We start from the raw sequence: 22,135 nt of genomic DNA, 5'->3' as shown, positions 1-22,135 counted from the left end.
CAGTGTCTTGATATTCCTCTGGCAACGATTTCTATGTTCAAAGGAGGCGCCAATTAATTTATCTTTTCTTTTTTTCTCTTCTCCTTTTCTGCTAATTGATACAGAAATTCGGTGGAAAGGTAGAATCTTTAGGTGATTTATCTTCACATCGGATATGAGAAGGACTCAGGGGATCACATTTCATAACTTGATTGAATTGACCCCGTCAGAGTCAACAGCAATCATCACTTGTTACTTCATCGATCTAAGGATGATTATCAACGAAAATTTCAAACCGGTACATCGGTATCATAGTTATTTCAAATAAATTTTCCTCTCATGAAAAATCTCAAACTAATACCCACACATCACTTTTTCCTAAAAAAATCTTTGTGGCCATCACGTGTGGCCGGTGAGGGCTCATAGGCCCTTCGACAAGTGGCAAATGAGGGTTTTTGGGCCTTGGCCAATGGCTGGCGGCCTCGCGCCAACCTTAACATTAGAAAAAAAAAGGAAAATAAATGAAAAAAATAGAATAAATAGAACTAACAAAAATTTTAAAAAAAGTATCCACATAAATGCCTATCATGTCATGTAAAATGGCTAGCATTAATATGATTGATTTTAAGCCAAAATTGGCAAAAAGGGATACATTGGCAAATTATCGAAAAAGTTATGACTAATTTGGCACAACTTATGGAACAGAGAAGATTTCAAAAGAATTCAAAGGAATAATAGTACCGGTCTTTTTTAGTATATATTCACGGCAGATATACAAAATATTTATATACACAAAGACAGCTTGTTCTAGAATGTATAACTAATTAAGGTAAGTAATTAGGATTATGAAAGAAATATTTTTCCGGTCAAGCATAGTTTGCCTTTTGATAGCATAGTCCCTATTAATCAAATGCAACCTTTCTCCTTTGTCATCAGTATGAAGTATTAGTAGATTTCAAAAACTTGACTTGCTTATTGTACTTGTATTAATACATATAATTTAATCAAGATGTATTACTATCAACAACAGATGATGTGCGTCTTTTTTTGTCCTTTGTGAAGAGTACCAAATAAATTGTTTTTTACTACACTGTGAAAATCTATACGATAACTTAATTTAAAAATAATACAAAAAACTGTGTCTCCACAGTTGTGCATGTTGCGGGTGTTTCAAATTTAAAAGAAAAAGGTCAAAGTGAGAGATCCCCAAGATTTAGAATAAGCAAAAAGAGTATGGTTAAAATCAATCTAAAGATTGTACATCCATTGAGGTTGCTTTGTGTGAGCTTTAGTGTCCGTTAGTTTCTTAGGCTTCATGGCTTGGTTGAATTTATTAACACTCTGAATCCCTGAAGTTTGACCCCATTGTTTAAATATTGTTTGATTTTGATTCCTGAACTTTTGCATGTAATTTGGTTATAATTCCTGTACGATACTTGAACTCCTGTGGTAAATTGTTATTTTGCATTGTTTGTATAGTTTTAGCAATTACTCCTTGCATCTGTTTTGTCATCGCTCTAATCTTCAGATTGATTGGGAAAAGAAGTTGCACAAAAGTAAAAGCATGGGGCCTAAACTTCAATCTTCAAAGATCAGAGATCAAATTGAAATGACCAAACTTTTAAGGATCACCGACATCTTGATCCCACAATAAATACATTGAGCATGACATGGGATTATTTGTGGCTTCACGTTATATATATAAGTCGTTGGCCTAAGTTTTTTTGAAGAAAATGTGGAGCCAAAATTGATCTGAGGACGTCGAATATAACACAGTCATGCCTTCCATGTTCAAGACAACCCTACATCATCCTATTTTAAAAACGTCATAGAAGAATGCATTTCCACATAGGTACTTTCCAGTAACTTTGAAGATTCATCAAATCCACAAGCAAATACAGATCACTTGAGAAATATGATGAGGATGAGAGGAATTATTATAATTTTATATTTTTATTTAAATATAAAAGACCGCAAGGATTCTATTTATAGATTTTATTACATGACTATCTAAAGTAATAATATAAACATAGTACCACATATAATCAATCAAGGATATACAATATCAAAGTAGGTATATATATAATCCTTACAGATATGCAGAATCAACTAGATATCCTAATATCTTTAACAAGATCCATCTAAAATTTAGAACAAGCAAAAGAAAATTAAGAAAACCAAAGCTCTCTATTAGGAAATTTTCTAAATATCTTTAGAAGATATCTAAAATATATCTAGGGTGCGACAAGAAAGCTATGAACCGAACTTTGACCACTCGCTAAAAAATAGAATTCAACAAAAGAAGACGAAACGACGATGAGGGCTCCTCTTGGGTGGCTTGGTCGAGCTTCAGAGGCCAAGTGCTGATGAAGATTTTGGATGACACGTGGCGTAGAGGTGATGAAGATTTTGAAAGCCGATTGGAGAGACAGAGAGAGAGGGATTGTTTACTCATTTCGATTCTGTTTTTGGCCAGCCAAATTGCAGCGAAGCGAAGAGGTAGAGAGAGGGTGTGGAAAAATTGGGCCATAATTGAATCACTTGGGTGTGGATATAATCTATAAACAAGTGGACCCACCAGGACGTAATTAGCAATTAGTGACAACTAATAGTACTACTGACCGGGGCGGGTGTGGGCGGCTTTCGCCAGATTAGGCAAGGGTTGCCTTCGCCTTGAGCCGACGGGCGCAACCCTCCCTTGACGCCAGCGAGGGCGATCCTCGCCAGACACCGGCAAGGGCTGCCCTTGTCCTAGCCCAATGAGGGTGGCCCTAACCTGACGCCGGCAGAGCTGAGCAATTGTAGGAGGAAAAAAAGAAAAGGAAAGCAAAAATAAATAAATAATAAATAAATTCATTAAAATATTAAAATATTATTAAAATTATCAACGATAGCAATTTTTTGCCAATGAGATTGAATTGACAAATTGTGAAAAGGATTCGGACTTTTTTGACAATTTTTCATAAATTAAAGAGAAATATCTCCTAGAGTAAGCTTTTTCTATTTTTCTTCAATTCGCTCGCTGAGAAATGAAAATCAATATGGTATTATTTTATAGTTACCTTTTATATTTTCAAATAAATAATCATATCTATTCAATTTTAACAATGATGAGTCTAGGGCTTTCCTAGAACTTTCGGGTAAAAATATTGAAGGTTGAAAATTATACTGATTTATTGTACTTATAGTGCAGATCGCAATAAAAAAAAATTATGCATATTGTGAAAATATACGAGATCGCAAATTCCTATTATTTTTCTTCAAATCAACATAACAGGTATAATAAGACTCCTTTTTGGATACTCTAACAAGCCTTTCTTGGTATTCTCTCGCGAATCGTCTCTCAGAATCTCTCTCTAGAATGCAAGCTTTTATGAGTAGTTGAATTACAAAAGTCCACCTTCGACCTAAAAACAATTATAGAAGTGAAGAGTATATAATCTTTATGGATTAAAACTTTGATTGCTTCATAAAGTTTTACAAGCCGCTTCTAATCCCAAATTCAATTAGTATTCAAATTACCATAAGTTAGAAATGGTACCGTACATATATTTGGAAAGAAACAGTTATCATTTCATGAAGCATAGTTTTTCGAGTTAAAATCAAGAAGATCAAAGGTAGATATCTTCTTCTTATCAATCCTAACACACCAACCATCAAAGACCCTATCCACCATGATGCTCTCAAAACTCTCCCGAAGCTCAAAAGAAGTGAACGCATTGAGGCACCCATGCTCGATTTGACGATCGGTGAGCACCTTTTCGAGTTGTTTACAGAGGATTTGCTCGGATAGCATTTTGAGACCCATGTGATCCCACGGCTAGTTATCCAATCCCTCCAATGCCAGTGTATGGATATCGATGGTGCATGACACGTTGAGTACATAGTCTTTATTGAGCTTCCTAGCGTTTTCATCCATGCCGACTCCGATGAAAGTGTAGTTCTCGTTGGCAAGGAACACGAAGAGTGACGTGGGAATGTACGTCGAGTGAAGGGTCTCGAAGATGAGACGCTTGTGGCCGACACAAAGCTAGAGGATCGTGACCTGGTAAACAACCTTATTGGGCTTGGAAAATGTGCACCACTCAGTATCAAGGCCGATGATCAGGTCACGAAGCCTGCAACGGTGGACACTCTTGACGTTGCAAATCCAACGGCTAACGATAGTGGGCTCGTTAATGACCCATATCATGATTTCATCATGGTAAAAGAGGATTGTGTAAAAAAATATTTATTTGTCTTTCGCTCGAGGAAAAGCAAAAGACTGATGAGAGTGATGAAAATGTAGAAATAGATTGCAAAATATGCAGGCCTCGGCTGCAGTTCAATGAGGAAAGTTTTATGGAAATTGAAATAGGAAGTATTACTTTGACAAAAACAAAAAAAAGGAAGTATTACGGCTGAGATTATTCCATTGCAGTTGAATTAGGAAAGTTTTTGGGAAGTTGAACGAGGAAATATTACGGCTGAGATTTTTCGATAAAGATATCAATCATATTTATTGACCAAAACATAGAGACTAATGTGTTTTAAGTAAAAAAGGAACGTAGAAAAACAAGGAATTGGACAAAGAAGAAAGAGTAAATAACAATGGCACTTTCGGAGGTAGAAAATTGTTTCCTTGTTTTGGTCACCGATATGATTCCTCTTATTTTGGGAAAGATTGCAGTATTATTTTGCTTCTTATTCCATTCATTATAGTTATATACACGTCAACCTCCTCTCACTCCAAAAAACCCTAACAATGTCGGGTGAAACCCTCTCACTCCCAAAAACCCTATGCTCACTCCCAAAAACCCTAAAAATGTCGGGTGAAACCCCCCCCCCCCCAAATCCTACCAATGTCGGGTGAATACGTACGACTTAGGCTTTAAGAAAAACCCTACCAATGTTGGGTGAATATGTACAGAAATTAGTTAGAAACGTTTGGGAGAAGTGCTTTTGTATTTCTTTGTTTGATCTTTGTCACGACCTAAAAATTGGATTTTCCAATAATTATGGGTAAATTAATTAGATTAATTAATTTAGCTCAGCTTCTACCAAATGTCTTATGATTCAGATGATTATCTTTCAAAATATTTTTATTTTTCAGAGCCACTAATCATTTTTAGGATAAAAAAAAAAAAAAAAAAAGGGAAAAAAATTTTTTTTTTTCACAAACAGGAGATCTTAAGTTGGGACTTGGTTACATTAATTTTCCAATTAATGCCCTTCGGTACCAATTTCATAAAAAGTTTGATTTGACAATTTGATGATTATGACTCAGTTCAAAGGTATAATTTTAGGTTTTCTTTTATTTTTGTTTTTGTATTTTTGATGTATTTTCGAAATTAAAAATTAAAGGAAAAATGAAAGTGAATTGGTTCAAGATCCTCTTAAAGTTTGGATTTAACTTGCATTAATTCCCAAATTTTTAAGAAAATATCTTAACCCTATGTCCATCTTTAAATATCTATCTAATGGTTCCCAAGATCATATTTATTGAATGTAATCCATGAGATAGATTTTAGAAAATCCTATCTTTCTAAAAAGTGATAAGATGTGGTTTTAAAAACCATATCTTGCTACATCTTTTTTATTTTCTGAGATTTTGTGACATGAAAATTAAACATGAGACATGCACGATTTGTTTCTTTTATTGAAATTTTTGATTTTTTTTTTTTTTTTTTTTTTTTATAAATAAATTTAAATTAAAGTTGCAAATCTTTTAATGAAAAAGATAATCACCGCTATTTCTTTGAATAAGTTTCGATCTAAAGCCGATAGATGACCCTAAATTAATGCCCGCTATAAAAATAATTCCATCCAAAGCCGATAGATAGACTTATTTTCATATACATCGGATTAGGAAATTTTCCTAATCGATTACATTGTGAAATATTTTAGATATCTTTGAGTATCTTTAGAAAATTTTCAAGCCAAATTATCACAGAATTCAAAAAATAGTGACAATGAATCATAATATTCAAAAAAAATATTTTCTTGGATGATCAAATGAAAGAAGGACACCTCTTTATATCGTAGAGAGCCTCGGACTACAACGTTAATTAGATTCTATCTAAGGGCTGAGATTGTATCTTTTGATCTAACTAACCATCAACATTAAAAAGGAAGCTTCTAGAATATGGGATAATTACATTATTGCCCGTCAATGCGAATGTTCTAGAGCACCCTAAAAAACCATAGGAAACCCTAGATGTAACGTGTCTTCAGGTTCTTCTTGGCCATGGGATCGAGGACAAAAGCATACGGCTTCAAATGCTTTCTAACGTACTTGCCCGCGTAATTTTAAAATTTGATGTGTTCAATGTTAGGCGATAACTAAATCTCAAATGAAAATGCAAAACGACTCCTAAACAATTATAACCAAAGTCATTTGAAGCCCACGCTAATATGTTAATTCTTTGATACACAAATCGCGTCAACCCAGGGTTCTAGTCTCAAACTTGTGGCCTTTAGGTTCTCTTATGATGGATGCTTGCCGTTGATTTTGCCCCATGTGATCTTAATGCATGTTTACCGTTGTTGTCATTATTTTTCTCTTCTTTGTTTTAAAGGTTAATATCACGAAAAACCTCAAACTGATACAACCGTGACAAATTTACCCAAAGCTAATTTTTTTTACCATAAAAAATCTCAAATTGGTGCATATGTAACAAATTTACCCTCCGTTAATTTCTGTTAAATTGAGTTAATACCACAAAAAATCTCAAATTGATACATTTGTAACAAATAGAGGATAATGTGTACACCCAACAATTATCACGTGTCATCTAACTTAGCAATTTGATGATAAAATTTAACGAAAACTAATGGAGATTAACAAATTTACAGTTGTACCAATTTAGGGTAAATTTGTCACAGGTGTACCAGTTTGGAGTTTTTGGTGGTGAAAAAAATAGTTTGGAATAAATTTGTCACATATGTATTTATTTTGGATTTTTGATTATATTAACTCTTGTTTTAAAGGCTTACAGTCACTTGAAAAGCTTATGAGTCTATGTGGAATGAAAGGATGGTTTTTAAGTCCTATTTGACTGCCAGTACAATAGTTGAGTGGCACAATAATAGAACTTTTACGCGACCTGTCCTTGAGGTGATATTAAATCTTTTTGGGGTTCTAATGTTCCAAGTTGTTGACTGCGGAGGCAATTATGATGAATTTACAGAGTTGTATGTTTTTTTATAAGTTATCGTTGATGCGTGCTGTCTAATAGGGAGAATATCCGGTAGTAATGTAGTTGTCTTTTGACAACATGCATACAGGTGAATTTCGACAAATAAGGAGAGCTTTATGATAGATTATTAGATCGGACTAAGCATCTGAAAGTGTGGATCATCTACGCGAAATTTGAGGCGTCAGCCTTGGCTTCTCTTGATTCAGATATGTGAGAAAATCAATTGCCAAATCACATCTCTTGGAACAAAAAAAAGGGGGAATGCATACAACATGCTACAAGCGAGTGCTCGATTGGCATTGAGGTTCGCGTGTCGACATATTCTTATTTCCTCTTTGGAAATGCATCAGGAGTCTTTGAAAGGGCCATTAATGACTTCAGGTTAGCTCCCGAACTCAAAGATGAAAGGGCAACGCTTTTGGAAGAGAGATTTACTCGATGTTTAATTCCACAATTGATCTTATGGATCTTTAGGATCGCTGTAAAAACCGACATTTGTGATAGAATTCGCCTCAAATATTTCAACGAGTAAACCGGTAGCGGGATAAGCCAAAATTTGAGATGTATCCCACCTCATCTAATTCTCAAGGTCCGGCAAGTTGTTGTCTCTAAAAAAAATATTGATTGTATTCATTTTACTAACTAAGGAATTCTGGTTGGGAAGTTACGGTGGCAGTTTTTGATTGAGTATGTTCTGGAAAGTCTCCACTCCAATTAACGCAAGTGGTGCTTAAAAGATTTTCAACTAAGAAGATGGTTAAGAAATATGAAAAACCATGAAGCTTATAGAAAATGAATCAAGATAGAAATGAGAACCAACTTCAGCATATACTGAAGGAGGAAAGCAGACCCAGATCGGTCTTGGAAACCCCGCTTAAAAACCCAGCGCGGTGTGAGTAAAAATACTAAGAATCAGAAACAGTTTGAAATTTTCATCCCCTCAAGTTGAGGAGAAGAGGAGACCAAACGCAAAGAAAAGGAGGGCAAGCTTATTCATTAATTCAGCCATCTAAGAAGTATATGGGATATACCACCTCGATAAACAACAGTTGACGTTCGGAGAAGTCTAAAGAATCTAATAGATGCCAAATTTGCATGTTCCAGTCCAGATATGGGTCACACCGGACTCGGAAAGTGGTTCAAAGAAGTCTAGAGAATATAATAGATGCCAAATTTGCATGTGAAGAGGAGGAGAGGCGGTAAGTGGATCATTCATGAACTTGTCAAAGATCATAGTCATGAGCTTTTACCCGCACTGGCTTACTTATCCTCATTTTCGAATTTATCGAAACATTAACACTGACATCTTTTACCTGCTGCTAGTGAGCGAGCAAGAAAAAAATCGCATGTTGAGATGCCCAGGCAGTCTGTTGGGCATCCGCATCCTTGTGCTCTTCATGGGCCAGGTTGTTACGGTGGCAGGCCGTTCTTCGTGGCGAGGGATCCCGGATATCCAAAGGCCAAGCAGTTACAATGGGTATATCATGTCTTATGTCCACGATGAGAAGGTTAACGAGTCGAGGTTCTTGGTGATGAAAGCCCAAAAATTATCGTAAAAAAGCGAAGCATTCAAGAAATTGTTGACATAACGTGGGCAGCGCTAACATGGCCAACTTTTGATATTTATAAACTTTTTTTATTTATTTCTTTTTTCTTATTTTTTTCCTACCTTCTTCCCTTAGCCGGCCACCGAGCCCAACGAATTTCCAAAGGTGAAGACTGGTTAGGTCAACATTGCTGGCCTCCGGTTAGGAAACGAAAAAAATTATAGAAAGTTCAATATTAGAAAATGTCGCTACTTGCTGGTTAGATTAGTTTAATGCATTTAGTATATTTAGATTTAAGATTTAAGTATTGCATGCTTTTAAATGGAATATGAAAAAAAAATAAAAAATGACCAGTGTAAAAGTAAAGGCACGCATAATCATGATGGATGGACTGCAAGGTGCAAATTCGCAATGGTAAATTGTGTGGGATAAAGGCAGGTTTGCTGCGTCCTCCAAAGTATCTGGTTTGAGTCTGGAATTGAATGGGTTGACGTGAATAAATGGGAAACAGTTGTTCCCTTGGCTGAACTTTCAGTTTGCTAATGCTAATGGATTGAACAGAGGGACAAATTTAAATGCAGATTTTGATGGGAGAGTTGTGACGCAACAATAAAATGGCAAGAGCCAATTCTCAGATCCTTATTTGATTACAACATAGTGGAGGAAATTCCGTCGATCCCAGTACGCCCACAGGTTTCTAAAGACCTGATTGTTTGGACTGGAGCCAAATCAGGGGCATACTCAGTGAAGAGTGGTTGCCGCGGAATTAGAGAGGAGGAGAATAAGCCTAGCCCTGCCCAAGCCACCTCGTCTTTCAAACCATCTTAGTGTCCTCTGGAGCAGAGTATGGAGTATGAAATGATTACGAAAAGGTTCGTATTTTCCTTTGGAATGTTTGCCAAAATGCTTTACCGACGAGGGAGAATTTACTCCGGAGAAAAGTTAGCAGAAACCCTGCCTGTTCTCTATGCAACCGAGAAGTCGAAACCACAGAGCATATATTCATTCTTTGCCCCTGGACAAAACCAATTTGGTCTAACCCTGCAGTAAAGGTGCATATTTCCAGACATGGTCTGTCAAGAATGGATGAATGGCTTCTGTATCGCACATGGAGCCAAGGAAACTCACCTGATCTACGGCTGGTCGCGGCCATTTTTCTTCGGGAATTCGGATGGCGCAGAACAGTTTCATCTTTAGATGTCGAGACCCAGATCCAGGGAACACGGTTCAATCAGCCCTTGTTCTGCTATAAAATGCCAAAAAAATGGGATGGGAGACTTCATTCCTTGATAAAGGAAGGAAACCCATGCTCTGAAGAACTTCACTCACCTCATTTGTGGGGTCCACCGATCGGGAGCACTCCAGATTAACATTGATGCCTCCAGCGTAATAAATGTGATCATTTCATCTTATTCTGTGCTGTTTGTAAGATCGTTAATCCATCATTTTAGTTGTTCTGCTATTACGTTTCCTTTTTGTCTAAAGAGCTAGTACCCTCACCACCACCATGAGAATAGTTTGTTAACAGCTATATCGTCATCTACACGATAGAAAAAAGCTAGAGCACGAGCTTCTGGAGAGAAGTAATTTCTTTTCTTTTCTTTTTTTATATCTTTAAGTGACTCCAAAATAACTTCTGGAGTAAAAAAAAGAAATGCTCAAGAAGTAAAAAATTGAAGTAGTTGTGTATCCAAATGGATTTTTGCTCCAAAAATTACGTTACCGTACGGATTTTTACTCTAGAAGCGTTGTTATGCTCGCCTTAAGAGTGTCTACCTAATAGGGTTGGGGGAAAAAGCAACAGATGGAAGCAGATAGAATTTGCAGAAATGAAACTTGCTTTAGCCCATTTGCAATCTCTGCATCTATCAAAGCTCTGATACAAGATATTAAATAAATAAAAAAAAAGGCCACAGCCATGGTTTTTCTTTTGAGGTGTCTTGCCTATTGGAAGTGCGTATAGCTCTGTCAGTTGGGGAGGAATCGGACCAGTTAACTTCTCGTAGGAACGTTCCAAGCTCTCTATATTTACTTAAATTGGAGAACATTTCGGGAATCGGTCCCGCCAAATGATTAGGCAACAGATTTTAAGACGTATATTTCGTTCAATTGACCGTTTTCTAGAGGAAGAGAGCCCATCAAATTATGGTGGGAGAGATCCATTCCAGACACATTTTCCAGAATGTTGCCCTCATAAGATTCCAATCTCCTCTTTGACATGAAAGGGCACTTGTTATAGTTCATCCAAAAAAGCACTCGAACCATTATAGGAGAGATCCACTATGCTCATCTTCCTCAACTGACAAAGAGCTAGAGAAATTGAACCTTCAAAGTGGTTTCGTTTCAGCATAAGAACCTTCAAGTTCTAAAGCAAAATTATCCAGCTGGGCATCTCACCTGTCAACGCATTTTCCATATGATATGACGATGGACTAAACTCTAGAACAAATTAAGGAAAAGGCACAGCGAGCTCTTCACTTTGTAGATGCAAGAACCTCGTAAATGTAGCATGAGCACACCGGGGTGTGTTTGGACCGAAATTTGTTGGTCCAAAGGTGTGAAACAACGAGAGAATTCAATTTGCAGAAGCACAACAATAAAGTACCACCCAGTATGTCTACTGGCAACATCAGGAATCCCAACAATTGAATATCCCCAATCCCATTTGGTATCAATCCGAACAAGAAATTATCCCTTAGGTCCAAAATGCTTAAGTCTGAGCTATCCAAAATGCCGGGTGATATATATCAGTGAATTGATTGTCTTCCAGATACAAATATTTCAACCTTGTCAGGTTAGTAGTTCTAGGTAGCATTCGGCGGCGCAAATTTTTTGCCTGACAGTTACAGCGCATATAGTGAGACACAACCTATGGCCAATGGCTCTGGCATCTCCCTGTGAAGCCATTATTCAGCAGATCTAAGGTCGTCAACAATTTTATATCACCCATCGAAGGAGGGATTCTACCTCTTATCGATTTGAACTTGTCAGGTTAAGGTACAGCAAATTCAGAAGGATGGAATCAATCTGAGATGGAAGCGCTCCTTCGATCCTATTGGCATATGCATTGAACCAACACATATGGACAAGATTCGACTTGGATGGCAAATGAAAAGCACCGGAGAAGTTGTTGCCAGTGAGTTTTAACTCGATGAGATTCTCATTATTTTGCAATAGTTAGTATCAACACCATTGAACTCCTCATGCACAGCACCAGCGAAGAACACTTCATGTTTTTATGTGGAACTATTGCATTGCAGCATTGCCCGATTCAGTATCTGCCATATATGTAGCTCAGCATAATGTGCTCTGGTTTTTTCCAAAGGACTATCAATTTAGCTCGATGCAGATTTCTTCTGGTTAAAAGGTGTGATTGGGTCCACCTTTTGACAAATATCTATTTTGGTTTAGTTGGAAACGTCATTAAGGTGATGGGAAAAGAAACACAGGCACATTCATTGATCCTGATGCACATGCAGAAGACAGTCGCTCATAAAATTTTGCATTAAGTACTTGGTAAGCTTACTTCTCTTGCTAGTTGCTATAAATCTTCATCAAGGAATGAGTTCAAAGGTGGGCTCAAGCTGCAGAGCCAGTGGTCCTGCAATGCATGCCTTCATCGTCAAATTGAAGCAATTTTTCCGTGCCCAAACCTTTATGCGAGTAGGATCTTGTCTCAAGTCGATAAACCCCGGTCTGTAAACATCAGATATTTCACATCTTGGGTAACATTTACAGGAATCTGTCAATGCTGGATTCATTTCAATGTTGAACTAAACTATTTTCTCTCAATTCACAACCATATCAAAATCTCCTAATATTCAAATTAGCAAGACAAGGAATACAATACGAACACTCATAGGAGTCAAGCGTTCAAAATGAAAGATAAAGACTCAAATGCATAAAATCCTGTTACATAAAGGTTTCCCCCTGTTTCATCTTATTTTTCCATCACAAAATGCTTCGGAGAACAATCTCTACTAGGGAAAAGATGGGATAAGCTTACGAACAAGCTCGGACAGCATGTACCGATAGTACGGGTGTAGGCAGAGAAAAAGAACCACGCCAAGGAACGCCACAACATATGATCCTGCAAAACTCCACATGAAGGCTTCTCTCCAGGAGTCATCCTCCCTGGTATGATTAAGAGATGGCGGTGTCTCCGGTACCTGACTTGAGTTATCACAACTTGTTAATGGTGTTCCACAAAGAAGAGGGTTACCTTCATAACTTGCTTTATCAAAAGTTCCAAATTGAAATTTTCCGTCTGGTATCCTGCCTGACAAGTTGTTGTGAGCAACTCTAAAATCTGACAGGGCATAAAGCTCCATTAGTTGTGGAGGGATTGGACCGATTAAGCTGTTGTAGGACAGGTCCAAGCTCTCTACATTCTTCAAATTGGAAAACATATCTGGGATGGGTCCCGTCAAATGATTGTGCGAGAGGTTCAAGGCTCGAAGTTCACTCAAGTGGCCGAACTCTGGAGGAATAAAGCCCGTCAAATTATTCTGCGAGAGATCCATTCCCGACATGAGTCGTAGAATGCTGCCCTTATAAGATTCCAACCTTCTCTTCGTCATAAAGTTTACTTCTTCTAATTCAAACTTAGCTCTTGTGTAATCTAGATAATCCCAATACGGAAAAGAGAATCTACCCTCATATTTGTAAAATGCCAATAGCCACGGAGGCGTCTCTGTGGGAGCAAATGCGAAATCTTCCAATAGCCACGGCGAACTCTCCACGGCATTCATAGATGCCCCATCTTTTCCAAATGACAAATCTTCCAAACATGAAGGAATTTGTCCAGAAAGATTATTTTGAGAGAGATCCAATATGCTCATGTTTTTCAACAGACACAAATCCGAAGGGATTGAACTTTCAAAGTTGTTTCCTTGCAGTAGAAGAACCTTCAAATTCTGAAGCAAACCGATCCAACTGGGGACCTCACCTGACAATGCATTGTGTCTTAGATCTAATGTGACAATCGATGAAGCTCTAGAGAGAAACTTAGGGAAATACCCTTCAAGTGTATAATTTGCTAAATGCAAGAACCTCATAATTGTAACATTGGCACATGGGGGTATATTCGGCCCAAGGTTGTTACTTGAAAGGTCTAAAAGAACGAGATGATGCAAGTTGCAGAAGTTCAATGGTAAAGGGCCTTCCAATAAATTACTCGATAGCACAAGCATTTTCAAGTATTCAATATCTCCAATCCAATTAGGAAGTGTTCCAGATAGGAAATTGTTACTTACATCCAAAACTCGCAATGAGGAGCCATTTAATTTGCCATGCGATATGCCTCCTGTGAAATGATTGTTATCCAGATACAAAGATGTCAACCCTGGCAAGTTAAACAACCTTAGTGGTAGTTGGCCTTGCAAGTTGTTGCCTGACAGTTTCAACAGTCCAAGTGACGTACTATTTTCAGCTAGTGGCTTTGGTATCTCTCCCGTGAAGCCATTATTCGACAAGTCCAATGTCTGCAGTTGTTTCATATTGCCCATGGAGGAAGGGATTCTACCTTCCAATAAGTTGGCTGAGAAATTTAAATAGGCCAAATTCGGGAGGATAAAACCAATCCAGGATGGAAGCTCTCCTTCAATGATATTAGCGGACACATCGAACCACCGCATGCTGTCAAGATTCAAATTGGAAGGCAAATTAAGAGCACCCGACAAATTGTTGCCTTGGAGTTGGAGGTGCTCTAGATTGACATTGTTGTCCAATAGCCAATTTGGGAAATTTCCTCTCATTCCACTATGGCTGAGCCGAACACGTCTCAAGTCACGCCGTTGTTTGAAAAAGCTGGGAATGACGCCATTTGCGTCTTTGTTGAGCACACAATTTGATAAAACAAACACCTTCAGTTGAGATGAAGCGAACCAAGTGGGCCCTTCTGTATTTATTTCCAGATGATTACGATTGTCCATGAGGTCGAATACCTCAAGGTTGGAAGTATTGGCCAAGGAAGCAAGCGAAAGTGAGCCTTCAAAAGCATTTCCAGAGAAGCCAATATATTCAAGCGACTTGAGATTATGGAGGAGACATGAAGGAATAGCCCCGCTAAAATTGTTTCCTTTGACATTAAGAGTACGGAGTGAGGTCAGATTGCAGAAGCAAGAAGGAAGAGGACCCCAAAATCCATTCTTTCCAATATCCAACTCTTCAAGGGTCCTCAATCCGCACAAGCCTGTTGAAGTGGACACTACAACTCTGAGTATCATCACTAAATTGTACTCATATCGTTAAAACACTCAGAGATAGATGTGTTACTCATTGGGTATGAAATGCACCAAATAAAAACATTCCTTAAATCGGACAAACAAAACGTGGGAGAAAAGCTTAATTATAATTATGCGGATTGTCTTACTAATGTTGTACTCTTTAAATGTGATTTTCATTCACCTAAGTCGAACGTCGAGATCATTTTCTCATTATCCATGAATGAAATCTTATTTGAATTGGTACCATTGAAACCAAAATTGAGCAAAACTCACTTTCAAATTAAGTGGACTTTGGATAAGTTTCTTTTCATTTTTATATTTTGTTAAATGTATATGCTTTAAATGAAATCAGCTATTTCAGATAATGAATTTTAGAGGAAGCGAAACTAAATAAACTGTAAATTTTCGTGTGTGAAGATTTTGGAGGTACTTTATTTTATACTTATTTTTTTAAATTAAACTCAATGAAGATAAACGCTTGTTGATGACAAATTAATAAGGCAATGCTTATAAGTCGAAGTGAATTACCACATGATGGGCATATGAACGAACATAACTCCGATTTTACCTATATATGAAATGGTAGATAAGTGAAAGCTTAGTTGTTAAGTGACTGTATTCAAATAAGAGTTAAAGTCTTCAATGACAAACCAAAAATTTAAAACTTATTTACTAAGTAAATGTTAATCATGTGATGAAATAAGCTAAAATTGAAATGATAAATAGTATATTTTTAAATGGTATATGTTTTAGAGTTAATTTCTAATTAAATAAGTTTCATGATTTACTACTATTAGAAATTGTTTTCTTGATAAACTATTTATAAGTTGCTTTCAAAGTTAGCTATTTCATATAAGCATATCTTCCTTTGTATCCATTATTTAAAATTCAAATTAATAGGAGAGAGAATCTTGGGGGAATGAAATATCGTCAAGCTAATACATACTTTTTGGTCGCATTTCGGTCGCATGGCTAAAACACAAAAATTACAAAAAAAGTTTTAAATCTATTTGTAATTGTGTCGATTTTGTTCTAAACTAGTTTTTTTTTTTTTTTTGCCAATTGAGTCCTAAATTTTTTCCATTGTGCCAATTCAGTCCATCTAGCTAATTTTGGCCGGAAATCGTAGATATGGACATCGGCCATCCTACATGGCGTGACCCGCACTAAAATAGATATTTTTTTTAAAAAATTAATTTTTTTGAAAAAAAAAAAGGTTTATGATTGAATTTGCACAATAGTAATAGATTTAGGACTTTTTTGATAATTTTCTCAGCAAAACCTATGCAATGTGCCTTGTTACACCGTAATCACAAAGATAAATTGAAGTGTTCCATGGAATATACTTTCTCTTTGTTCATTTTAAAATATTAAGACAATAACATATTGAAGTTTGAGACGACGAACAAATCTAAAAGCTTATTTGTCAAATGGAGGGCATGTTGCAGATGTATGTTATGGATCTTGTCAAGTTGCTCTCACAAAGGCAAGATGAAGTGCTACGTGTCAAGAATACGAGAGAACATTCTCATGTATGTTTGTCCAAAAGAAGTTAAAGAATGTCACGTAGATGAAATGTCTACTTATTTTTTAGTGGTGCTCATTGTTAATGTGGCTATGTATGGGCTTATTAAAATGTGACGCCTGAACATATTGTTTGTTGACATGCCCAATCTTGAATATCTATTTTTTTATTTCGTTAATTAAACCCTAATATCTCCAAATAAGAGAGATTAGAAAACAAAAACGATATGATATTAGCATCAGATCAATCAATATAGCTAGTTAAGATTATGAAAGAAAGATATTTTTTGTGTTCATGGTACTTTGCCTTTTGATAATAGTCACTATCAATCAAATGCAACCTTTCCCCTTTGTCATCAGTGTCAAGTGATACTTGAGAATCAAATAGTAGATTTCGAAAACTTGACTCGCTTATTGTACTTCCATTTATATAGGTAATTTAATCATGAAGTATTACCATAACCAACGAATGATGTGCTTCTTTTTTTTTTCTTTGCGAAATGTAAAAGATAATTTGTTTTTTATTAAGATTAATACCACGAAAAATCCCAAAGTGGTATACTTGTGACAAATTTACCCCAAACTATTTTTTTTATCACAAAAAAATCCTAAACTGGTACACCCATGACAAATTTACCTTAAAATGGTATACTTTGTGACAAATTTACCCTCTATTAGTTTTCGTCAAATTTTACCGTTAAATTACTGAGTTAGATGACACATGGCAGGTGAAGAGCGTATCAATTTAATATTTTTACCCTCTATTTGTCACAAATACATCAGTTTGAAATTTTTTGTAGTAATAATCCAATTTAACCGAAAATAACAAAGGGTAAATTTATTACTAGTGTACCAGTTTGAAATTTTTTTATAATAAAAATAAATAGTTTGGGATAAATTTGTGACAGAATTATCGGATTGGGATTTTTTGTGGTCAAAAAAATAGTTCGGGGTTTTTCGTAGTAAAAAAAATTACTTTTGGATAAACTTGTTACAGGTACACCAGTTTGGGGTTTTTCGTGGTATTAATCCTTTTTATTATACTAGCAAAATCTTACTTGTAACTTAATTTAAAAATAATATAGGAAACTATGTCTCCATAGCTGTACATGCTGCAGGTGTTTCGATTTTTTTTTTTTTAATAAAAAAAGGTCAAAGTGAAAGATTTGCAAGATTTAGATTAAGCAAAAAGGATAAAGTAAAAATCAATGGAGACATCTACGTCCATTAAGGTTGATTTGTTTGAGCTTTATTGTCACTTAGATTTTTTGGCTCCATGGCTCATTGAAATCTGTTAAAACTTTCAATGCCTGAAGTTGATCACCATTGTGGTTTAAGATATAAACTTCAAGCATTGTTTGATTTTGATTCCTGAACTTTTGCATGGAAATTGGTTATACAATATTTGAACTTATGTTGTCATTTCAGACTATTCGTATCTTTTTAGCAATAACTCACTGCATCTGTTTTGTCATCACACTACTCTTCACATTGGCCGGGAAAGATACACAAAAGTAAAAGCATGGGCCCTAAACTTCAATCTTCAAAAATCAGGGATTAAATTGTAAATGACCAAACGTTTAAGGATCACCGACATCATGAATCCACGATAAAAACATGGAGCATGACATGGGTTTGTTTATGGCTTGCATAGACATTTAACTAAATCCTTCCAATTTCAAGGATAAGCCAAACAACTAGAGAATATCACTAATCTAGATACATGTTGTTGGCACTAAGTTACTTGAAGAAAATGTGCGGCCAAAATATGATCTAGAGGACGGCAAATAGAATGCAGTCATGTCTTCTATCTTCAAGACAATCTTATTTTAAAAGGGTGATAAACTAAAGGATTTTCAGAAAAGTACCTTCCAGTAACTTTGATGCATTCAGCTCACAACCACTGATGTCTAAGGCCTTAAGAGATGTTATCCTCGTAATGTCCGCGAGGGCATCATTCACCAAATAGTTATCGTAAAGATCCAGCACCTCCAGATTCACACCTGAGATTGACAAAAGGTTCTTAAAACCGAACTTTATATATCAAGGCATGGTCTTCTATTTTGCGTGTACCTTCAAGCTGAATGGAAGACAAATTTTGGGTCTCCACTGAAGTTTGCTTGTACAATGAGGGGACTCGTTGTAGATAATTGCCAGATAGATATAGCCTCTTCAATTTCTTCAGGTATAACACTCCGTTTAATTCTAATTAATAAAAACATCCATACATGCAATGGTTAGTTAATCATCTATAAATATAAGTTATCTAACAATCCTCAATATGTCGAAATAAACATATGTTCATGATGAGGAGAATTGAAAAGGCAGAATACAGTTTGGTCCGATATATCCAAACATAAAAAAAGTCTGTGCGACGTGACTTTGTAAACAAGTAGCTTGTACCTTTACCAATGTTTATTATATTTAGTTAACTAGCAAAGCTGAGATAATTGTGTGCTTTCCACGTCACATTTTGTACTCTACTTTTGTGATTATCACGTGTCAACATGCATTGCACTGTCATGTGGCTCGCATTCGACCAATAAGCATCGCTTGTATGAGTGTCCACGGTGGGTTTGTACATGAGAGAAGAAGTGAGAGCAAACAGAGACTAGAAAGGGATAATTATCGAATTAATCTTGATTTTTTATGCATATCAATTAATTCTAATTTCTTTAAATTTGCCAATTTGATCATATACCTTTCTACAAAAGTCTAACCTAGTCCTTTTGGCCATTTCCGCAAAAAATAGCTGATGTGATGTTGAGTCACGAATGACCGATCTACATGGCACGATCGACAATCTGACATGTATAATTCTTGACGAAACAATATCGTTTTTGCATAATTTTATGATTTTTCTGTTTTTCCCTGTTCTTTTATTCTTTTTTCTTTTCTTTACCTTTTTCTTTCCTTTCATTTTCCACGGGCTTGGCCGGGGTTGCTGGGATCCACGGGCTCTAAGATTGGAGCTCCATAATAACAGCCTCATTCTTATCATTTTCGCCACTTGTTGTTCTCAACTTGTGGCAATGAGGAAAACATGAAGCAACCAAAGACCCGTCTAAAATTTAGAGCAAGCTGAAGAAAAATACGAAAACCAAAGCTCCCTAGAGGGGTATTTGTGAGTGAAGAAATTAAAGCCAAGACTTTGAAACAACCAATCGAGAGTCACCTAATACAGAGCACAACATCTCGTGGGATATTGAATGAGCAGAAATTCAAAAAGGCTCACCTTTTAAAAAAAATAAATAAATAAAGGATTAGTCGCTACCAGTAGGGATAGCTAGGGTTCCTACGAGATCTTCCAGGGAAATGCGGTGTTACGGAAACGAACCGACTTGGTGGTCTCAGCTCTCTAAGGAAGAAGATGAACAGTAGCACGGAAAAATAAAGAAAACAAAAAATAAGACAGAAAATTTAGAGAAGCATGCAAAACGATGTCACTTCATCAAGAGTTGTTCATGTCAAAACATTGGCCGTGTCACATATGAAGGCAGCCGATGATTAGATCTCCACATAGCAATTTCTAGTTATAGTTAGCAGAAAAGACCAACGGAATTTCGCGCAAAGGTTTAAAATGACATTAGCGAAATTAGAAAATTTAAGGCTGAATTGATAATTTCTCAATTAAAAGAGAAGGGGGAAAGTTGAAAAAGGAAAAAGAGAAAAAAGAAAAATAATGAAAAGCAAACGGAAAAGCAAATGGGAAATCAATTTGGACCGTCAAATGGTCCTCATGTTTTGGTATTAAACTTTCAAGAGAGCAAATTTATAATTGTCATGAATATAGAGGACCTTAATAATGTACGGATAGTGTTTGGATGATTTGTGCATCTTTTGAAATTTTTGTTATATCGCTTAATCTGTAACAAAATCTCCTGCTGTTTTTCTCGAGGATGTATTTAGGTCACATCGACTTAATCATGTAAATAAAACCGACATGTCATCTATTTTATTTTTACCAGTTATGTCCATCTGTGTTGGGTGCATTATTTTGCTTTCCCTATCTAAATAGACTGAACCACCAAGTTTTCTAGCTTTCTTTCATGTCTGGATGCATAGGCGGAGTGGCTCGGGATTTTGGAACCATTTGCCTTCTCCAACTCCAAATGAGTTCATGTGTCCAGATAAATATAGATGATTGGAAGAGGTAACCAAAAAAGAATTCACTCAATCCACTTTGTAGTTTGTAGCACCCTCATATGATTATGATAAGTAAACGATTACTTACTTAGAAACATAATTGACAAAATAAATAAAAATAAAAAAGAAACAAATAACAAAGAGAGGAGACAGAGAAGACAGAGAGACAGAGAGACTCACCTGAGAGAGAATTCCATCTTAAATTCAACACTTGAAGTTCCTCCAGGGGAAGGAATAAAGACGCGTCAATAACCCAAGGCGATGGCAATCCCCATTCACGTGTATTGTTCAGATATAGTCGAGTCACCTGCATAGTGGTGTTATCGCACTCCACACCTTCCCAGCCGCAACAGTCACCGTCCTCGCCTTGCCACGAGGGAAGAGAAGACCCATCCGGGTGGTTGAAGGCGGCCTTAATCTTGAGCAGCGCATTCTTCTCTTCCTCCAAGCACCCCATGCTTCTTCCACTCCCCATCAAAACCAGCAACACCACCCAACTCCACATACCCGATAAAAGACACTTCATGTTTATGTATAACGGTGTTTCGCTTTGTGGGTGGGTTATCTGTTTCTTCTGCTTCACATCAAACTCACGAGAGGGTCATCTCTACTTCCTTTATATGTTCAGAGCCTTTCCCTTCCGCATGATTATCACTTTTGGGCCAACTCCACGAAACAACCATGGCCAAACTCAAAGTCTGGGTGGGACCAATTCCACGGAACACGTGATTATCGCCGTTGATTTGACCTAGAACTTCTCCCAAAGAGAATGATCAAGATTGTAAAATGATTAAAAAAAATTGTTATCATTAGCAAATCAGCCAAAAAATGTGCCCAGGAATCACTTCGCCATAAAAGAAAAGAAGAAGAAGAGAGAGATAAATAACTAAGGTTTGATATTTTTATTTTTTAGTGCATATGTTGTTTTGCCAAGAAATATCAAATAAATTGGAATTTGTTTGGCTTCATTGAAGGAAAAATAAGGCATTGTTGATCAATTTTACTAGGCGATCGAGACAAGACATGTCAACATTCAATATATCTTACAATTAATTTGAAGTATCAATGAATGTGGAATTGATTAGCAATCTATAAAGAAAACATAGTCTTAAGTTTGTGCAACACACTGATACCTTACTTGTATTAAATAAAAATATTTTCAACCGTCGTGCCAAGATAAAAGCAAAATATATTTATGCTCTAGAAGAACATCTGGAGCAGAAATTTTACTCCAAAATTTTTTGCATCCGAGCCTTTGGTCTTTCTTTAGAGCGAATCTATCAGCTTCCACTTGCCACATCTACTATAGCTTGACCCAGATTTCTCCCATGTCGTCTTGGCCACCTGTGATAAAAGCTGGGAAATGCTTTACCTTTATGACCGGGAATGTCCATTATAGAAAGTAAAGTGGCAAAACCTTGACGAACTTTATGTTTGTTTAATCCAAAAGAAATATGAGGACGACGGAAAAGAAAGGCGGCCCAATAACTCGATTCGTCTTTCCATCTCGATCTGATCTTCGATGAGATTTTGC

The 22,135-nt window shown here is 36.5% G+C and overlaps 1 protein-coding gene across 1 annotated transcript; it reads right to left on the bottom strand.

The window, feature by feature from the left end:
- Window positions 1-12,413: 12,413 nt before the first annotated feature.
- On the bottom strand, window positions 12,414-21,197 carry LOC125314772 (receptor like protein 21-like). Its single transcript, XM_048277857.1, has 4 exons — window positions 20,782-21,197; window positions 18,529-18,660; window positions 18,324-18,458; window positions 12,414-14,897 (listed from the first exon to the last, which is right to left on the bottom strand). Exons 1-4 carry the CDS (start codon window positions 21,125-21,127, stop codon window positions 12,685-12,687), a joined length of 2,826 nt encoding a protein of 941 aa, XP_048133814.1. The 5' UTR covers window positions 21,128-21,197; the 3' UTR covers window positions 12,414-12,684.
- Window positions 21,198-22,135: the final 938 nt, after the last annotated feature.

The sequence above is a fragment of the Rhodamnia argentea genome, chromosome 4 (genome assembly GCF_020921035.1).
Source record: "Rhodamnia argentea isolate NSW1041297 chromosome 4, ASM2092103v1, whole genome shotgun sequence".
NCBI lineage: Eukaryota > Viridiplantae > Streptophyta > Magnoliopsida > Myrtales > Myrtaceae > Rhodamnia > Rhodamnia argentea.
The sequence above is the reverse complement of the archived record's forward strand: the minus strand, read 5'-3'. Positions and strand labels throughout refer to the sequence as shown.

Bases quoted from the DNA above. Each gene is read 5' to 3' on its own strand.
- LOC125314772 (XM_048277857.1), bottom strand. From the start codon at position 21,127: ATGAAGTGTCTTTTATCGGGTATGTGGAGTTGGGTGGTGTTGCTGGTT. The intron at 18,661-20,781 runs GTGAGTCTCTCT...TTTATTAATTAG, and splicing joins AAGATGGAATTCTCTCTCAG to AATTAAACGGAGTGTTATAC. The intron at 18,459-18,528 runs GTACACGCAAAA...TGTCAATCTCAG, and splicing joins GTCTTCCATTCAGCTTGAAG to GTGTGAATCTGGAGGTGCTG.